The 7,007-nt window shown below is 39.0% G+C and overlaps 1 protein-coding gene across 1 annotated transcript; it reads right to left on the bottom strand.

Annotated features, from left to right (window-relative positions):
* Positions 1 to 2,408: 2,408 nt before the first annotated feature.
* LOC120441287 (trichohyalin-like) lies at positions 2,409 to 3,849 on the bottom strand. The gene has a single exon (XM_039615724.1). It carries the CDS (start codon positions 3,787 to 3,789, stop codon positions 2,473 to 2,475), a length of 1,317 nt encoding a protein of 438 aa, XP_039471658.1. The 5' UTR covers positions 3,790 to 3,849; the 3' UTR covers positions 2,409 to 2,472.
* Between the last annotated feature and the right edge of the window lie 3,158 nt (positions 3,850 to 7,007).

Consider the following 7,007-nt stretch of genomic DNA (forward strand, 5'->3'; position numbering starts at 1 on the left):
GGGTGTCACATCGCTTGTTGTTTTCCAATCACTGGTAGACCGAGAATGTAACACAAACCACATTATCAAGTTTGCAGATGACACCACAGTGGTGCTACTCATCAGGGACGATGATGATGCAGCATACAGGGAGGACATGGAGCGGCTGTCACATATGCTAAGCCAGGACAAGAATCTGTGTCTCAATGTTGATAAAACAAAAAAAGCTGATTTTTGACTTTAGGAAGACCGAGGCTGTCCATCTCCTGCTCAGCATTGCTGGTGTCACAGTAGACGGAGTGAAGAGCACCAGATTCCGCGGTGTTCACGTTATAGAGGACCTGTCCAAGGGCAGATCAAGAAGGGTGGGATGTGCCACCCTTAAATGAGCTCTTCCCACTCCAAGTGCCACCCTAGTTTTGCATATGGCAGTGTTGTTTATTAAAATAAGGCAGCATTAACAGTTTGAGCCTAGCTACAGTAAACACTGAATATAAATTCTAAAACTGAACATTAACAAATGGTTCAGCCCATAGCGTGGACCGGCTTTTTTTTTCTTGTTTTCAGTAGTAAGCGATGCCTATAATTGTGCAAGAGCACATTTTGAATCAACACCATGGTCATTTCAAATTTCACACAGGTGGTTGGTTGTTGCACTGTGGAAATGGAATGAAGGTGAGTGTTATTAACCCTCTGGGGTCCACGGACACACCCACCTCCAAATGACGTGACTGATTTAAGCTGACATAGCAACAAGCTGCAGCCATGCTGAGTCTCTATTTTAGCTTGTGTTGAAAGTTTGGACTTCAAAGTATACACCAGTTTTTAAATTTTAATGACAGGCTGCTAAATCCAGTTATGATTAAAAAAATATGTATAAGCCATGCTTTTTTCTAAATACTATTGTCATGGTTTGAAAAATAAAAGCTTTTCTAATCACAGCGTGTAAACAGTAAAGAAAGAAAAATGTATCATGTTGACCAATAAAAGAAAAAAGAAAAATGGCAAACAGTGGGATTTGGTTAGGAAGAGGGGAAGGTTTGGGAAGTGACGGCAGCGAGATAGAGCGAGCAACCAAGTGAGAGAGGGAGAGCGAGTTTTGAGATGTTAGAGATTTGTGACGTTTAGTGTATAGTTGGTGTGTTGTGTTAACTTGTGTGGTTAGTGTGTTGTGTAGTTGTCGTTTTGTGTGTCAGTGAGGGCACTAATGAATGTCACATAGGCAGAATGCAGTGTAAACACTGTCTCCAGGTGGAAAACAGAGGGAGTGATACACCTGCTGTCAGGCCTGCAGGTTTCTCCCTGTGCTGTTTTTCTCTGTCTTGTGGCGGACATCTTTTTATTTACTGGCACAAATAATTTGTGGGGCATCTTATTGTGACACCTGATTGTTCTCTCGTTTTAGTTAAGTAGTGTTTTTAAATGGCTGTACAAAAAACAAAACAAAAAAACAAAACACCTGATGCACTGGCTGCATTTTTAGATGAATAGTTATATATAATTTTATTGTTTACAAAATTTGTCCATAAGTTTTTAAAATTTACCATTTATATTTGCATTTCAAGATATGAAAATAATTCATGTCTGTGGTTTTTACAGTAAAAAGAAAATATAACTCCTACTAGGATTTTATGTTTTTGTGTGATTTCAGATCAGTTAATACAGTATGTCAATGAAAAAGTAACTGTAAATTCAGACGTGAGGTTGTTCTGAAAAGAATGATACCAAGCAAGGCAAGGTTAAAAAAAACAAAAAAAACAATTTGAAGGTGAAATACAAATGTAAAATCAAAAGTGGCCAAAAATGGCCAGTTGTTTTTTGGGCCTCAGAATATTAACCCAACAAATCATGAAAAATTAGGTTTAATGACAGTGCAGATTTCTGACATTTTGTGTAAATTTAACAGTGTGAAACCTAAGTTAGACTTGTGTTTGTAAAGAACCCCCCCCCCCCGTTGTGTAGCTTCCTGGATTTTATACTTATTGGGTAAATATTTATTTATCATACAGGCTATACAGTACTAAAATCTAAATTCAAATGTGTTATGTAACTGAATTGTTTAATTATTTGAACTACAGAAAATAATTAAGTTATAGACAATATTTATATGAAGTATGCATATTATGCACACACACAAACACACATGCAGCTATTACCCATTTCTTGTATTCTTGAATAAAGACATTGATGTGACACATTTAAAATGCAGCCAATTGTTTTTATTGTTATATTATTAAGAAAAAAAAAAGTGGGGGTGGTGGGGGAGAAAGGAGTAAAGGGAAGAAAGGAGGTAAAGGGATAGAGGAGAAAACCCCAACAATCCCCTCTGAGCAAGCACTAGGCGACAGTGGATAGGAAAAACTCCCTTTAAAGGAAGAAACCTATGACAGAACCAGGCTCTAGAGGGGCAGTCAACTGTCGGGACTGGTTGGGGGGTGAGTGTGAAAGGGGGGATGGGAGAGGTGTTAGTAATTAAAGGGGGGAGGGGGGGGATTAAGTTGGAACGGAGGTGGAGGAAGACGAGGTGACATCGGCAGCAGTGAAAGAAGGAGTGTCCCTCCTCTGGAAGAAGCGGAAGAAGCGTCTTTTCTTCTTTTCCAGCTGCTTTTCCATGAGCACTTTTTTCTCGAGGATGAGGATTTTCAACTCCTCGATTGTTTCTGTATTTTGCTGCTCCAGTTTATTGCATTTTTTCTCCACTTCTTCTAATTCAGCTTGTTTTTCTTCCAACCTTTCTTTCAGTACTTTAGATGTTGCCTCCTGTTTTTGCAGTTTTTCATTTTCTCCTTCCAGCTCAGTTACTTTGTACTTCATTTTGTTATGAAGTTCTTGCAGCTCTTGATATTTCTGCAGTGTCTCATCGAACTTTACCTGCAGCATCCTGTCTTTTCCCTCCATGTGCTGGAGTTGGCACTCCATGTCTCCCTGCTTTCTGTCCAGCTGCTTTTTCTCTTGGAGGATTTCTTTATTTTGTCGCAGAGCTTCATCAAGCTTTCCTTGCAAGCTTTCATTGTGCTGCTCGATGCTCTGAAGCTTGCAATCCATTTCCTTTTGTTTGATCTCTTGTTCCCTTTTCTCTTGAAGAAGCTTCTCATTTGCTTGCAGTGTGTCACCAAGCCTTTTTTTCTCGATACTGTACATTAACTCCACGTCTAGGAGATTGCGGTCCATCCCTCTCTTCTTCATGTCCTCATGTTTCTTCCCTTGGACAAGTTTTTTATTTTGTCGCAGAGCTTCATCAAGCTTTCCTTGCAAGCTTTCATTGTGTTGCTTGATGCTCTGAAGCTTGCGATCCATTTCTTTTTGTTTGATCTCCTGTTGCCTTTTCTCTTGTAGAAGCTTTTCATTTGCTTGCAGTGTGTCACCAAGCCTTTTTTTCTCGATACTGTACATTAACTCCACGTCTAGGAGATTGCGGTCCATCCCTCTCTTCTTCATGTCCTCATGTTTCTTCTCTTGGACAAGTTTTTTATTTTGTCGCAGAGCTTCATCAAGCTTTCTTTGAAGCTCCTGGTTCTTTTTGTCCATGTCTCGGAGATCCTGTTGTTTCTCCTCAATAATAGCTTCCTTTTCTTGAAGCTGGTAGGACAACTTTATTAATTCAGCGCTGTTTCTTTCATTTTCCTCCATCAATAACTTAACCTTCTCTGTGTCAGTGAGCGTTTCATCCTCCATTTCTTCCAAGCACTTTTCCTCTATTTCTACTTGGTCACCCCAAGGAAGAGAGGAGAGGTAAGGGTCTAGTGGCTGATCCCAGGGAACAGCATAGGGGTCAACTTCTTGTCCCTTTGGAGCTTCTGTTTGAGACATGTTGGGTCTGGAAACAGTGACTATTGCAAACGATCCAAATATTTCAAAAGGCTTTTCTGGAGAACGGTTCAATGCTGCAAACATCAATGCTGCGAGAAACGGACTAAAAGTCATTGCTTTTCACCGCTATTTATGGGTTTTAAGGATCAAAGGACCAAAGGATCAAAGTGGTGGTAAGATTCTACATGTGCGTGACGTCATGATTCTGTAAGGCAATGAGGTTGTCACATGATATTTTTGGAGGAGGGCATTTTTCAACTTGGACAATATATCAGTAAAGTTTCAATCTCTGTTATTTTCCCCAAAAAACGTGTTGTCGCAATAATGTTTTCTACGGTCATTGGTGCCAACAGATGGCGGCAGTTTAAAGTTGGGTGTTACTCTGCCCAGGCTGCTACCATAGAAGAAGAATGTAGACCAGCGGTCCCCAACCTTTTTTGCGCCACGGACCGGTTTATGCCCGACAATATTTTCACGGACCGGTGTCGCGGATAAATACAACAAAATAAAACTAGTGCCGGTACCGAAAAAAAGAAGATTTATTCATAACACACGTGAAAAGACCCAGGAAAACCGAGTTAACGATAAAAACGATAACAAAATAACGCTGAAAACCGATAAAAACCCTGAAAACCATACATGTCACACCTGAGCCTCAACTCTCGCGGACCGGTACCGGTCCGAGGCCCGGGGGTTGGGGACCGCTGATTTAGAGTTCTGGTAAGCCCTTTCTAGACGAGGAATGGCTCTATTAATTTCAGAAAGTCGCTTCATCTTCTCGTTTTTGAGGGCTGAGCTATAGGAAATAATTTCGCCACGCATTACAACTTTTAATGTTTCCCACAGTGTTGAATCAGAGACCTCTCCGTTGTCATTTGAGTCAAGAAAATCCTTGAGTTTGGGTGTAATATATTTAATAAAATTTTCGTCACTGAGAAGGGTTGGATTGAAACGCTAGGAATAGTTCTCTTTAGGCAGACTAAGACTTAATGATATAGATGTGGGACTGTGATCAGAAATCAAAATATTATGATATCTGGAATTTGAAATTTGTGAAATAAGGCTTGAACTGACCAAAAAATAATCAATTCGACTGTAGGATTTGTGGACGCCAGAGTAAAAGAGTAATCTTTATCAGTGGGATGTTGAAGTCTCCAATGTCTCTACTAAATTTCTAGCTTTAGAAAGATTATTCAGAAGCCGCACAGAGGCAATCTCTGGGGAGGGCGTGATGACAGCCGATCAAGGTAAGGGTCTAAATAGCAGTTCCAATCTCCTGCTATTACTATATTTGAGTCATTATCATCCGGTAGCAAGTCAAACACCTTTCTGAAAAACATAGGCTCATCTGTATTTGGACCGTATATATTTAGTAGGGTTAATGGGAGTGAAGCTCTTTACTTTCATTATTATATTCAGACATTTGCTTACAGTTTTATGACAGAAGAAATTTTATATACTTAATGTTTCAATGTGTTCTATAGAAAGCTATATTTGACATTAATAAATGTGTTGCATTTCTACTCTGTTCCAGATTGTTACTCTTACATGCTCTTTTCTGCTCACTAGCATGTAAAACATTCCAATCAGAGATGCCTACACCGCCCTTTCCTCTCATTCCTCAGGGCTGACACTGAGGTGTTCATAAGCGTGTCCTGGTCTAACCTGCTGCGCATTCAAATATTCTCAAGAGCATAACAGACACACCCTTCTCTTAAGGCATCGATCTTTCCAGGCAGGCTGTGGAGAACTTCATCAGGTGCCCCAGTCTGCTACACATTTGCCACTCTATGACATTGTGTTATAACAAACATTTCTATGATATGATATAATAGAAATACTTGCTACAATACAGTACTGTCACACGGGGGGGCTGTAAAAGTCTGTGTGTGGTGTTCATGTTCATGCTCCAGAGGCAGGAAATAAGAAACAAGTTCAGACCATACGATTAACAGAACCTAGCTTTATTAAACCGTTTTTACATACATGTTCTCTGCAGTCCCATGCTACAGCATCACCACATTCAAAAATACTCAACCATGCCCTAACTACAGACATATTCTAGTAAATGTTCCCATAAAAGGTTAAAGAAAACGCAGTGATTTCCCAACCTGTATTTGAAAGTCATTAGTTTACAGTAAGGAAAAAAGAACCACAAACTTCAGGTGTCCAGTATTGAAATGAAAACGTGACTTACAGCAAGATCTGCAACAAAAAGGTGCGTGATCATTAAATCAGATGTTACGTTAAATACAGTACTCCACAAAACAAAGATAACATGGAAACATGGCAAATAAGAGATGATTTGTTAACAGTGTTTTGAGCTACAGAAGGATGATTTGAGGTAATCAAGAAAAGTGATCTAAAAAATAACTTCACATCCTTCTTAATACTCTTCTTTTTTTTTTTAAAATAGCAAACAAATAAAGGTTTACCGCATCTGCACTGGGGACAATCAACCTACATCACAAGCGTGATAATAAAGCATTAACAGGGCTTCACTCACTCTGAAAAACATGTTCAGTGGTAGGTTGGCAGGCTGATAGAGGACCTATCGTTGAATATTTGAGTTGAGAGCCTATAAAAACTACTACAAGAAGAAAACGCACATCATTACTGAGTGAATTCAGATCGACCCTGGTACTAGAACCGGAACGTTACACAGAAGTTTGCACCATTACTGAAATAATCTACTATTACTACTGCACCAACATGTTGTAAAGTGGTCACCAAAAGAGATTATATTTTAGGAAAAGAAACCTGTTTAGCTATTATAATAAACATGTAAAACCATTTACTTCATATGTATCGTCACGTGTTGATTAATCGTTACAAACAACAGTAAAAAAAAAAATCTTTCTCCAGTACAATAAGATATAAAATTCAATGCAGCATTTTGTTGTACAACTGTACAAAAAGACAAAAAAATCTTTTAAAGGTACTTTTTGTAATTAAACTGCAGCAAATGTTAACTAAAACCTTTATCACCAGGGGGCAGTATTTCACCAGTAAATGCCATTGTACAAACAATGTTCTAATGGCTTGCCTGGTTAAACAAAGGTTATGCTGATGCACCATCTTGTGGTACAAATTGGTATTACACAAAATTGCCATCCAGCCCTGGTTAAGGTTCACTTTATATCTCTTCGACAAAAAATATATCAATGTTTTTGACGTAAAGTCATGCCGATCAATTATTTATATTCTGCTGAAAGCTT

The sequence above is a fragment of the Oreochromis aureus genome, linkage group 7, assembly GCF_013358895.1.
Source record: "Oreochromis aureus strain Israel breed Guangdong linkage group 7, ZZ_aureus, whole genome shotgun sequence".
In the NCBI taxonomy this organism is placed as follows: domain Eukaryota; kingdom Metazoa; phylum Chordata; class Actinopteri; order Cichliformes; family Cichlidae; genus Oreochromis; species Oreochromis aureus.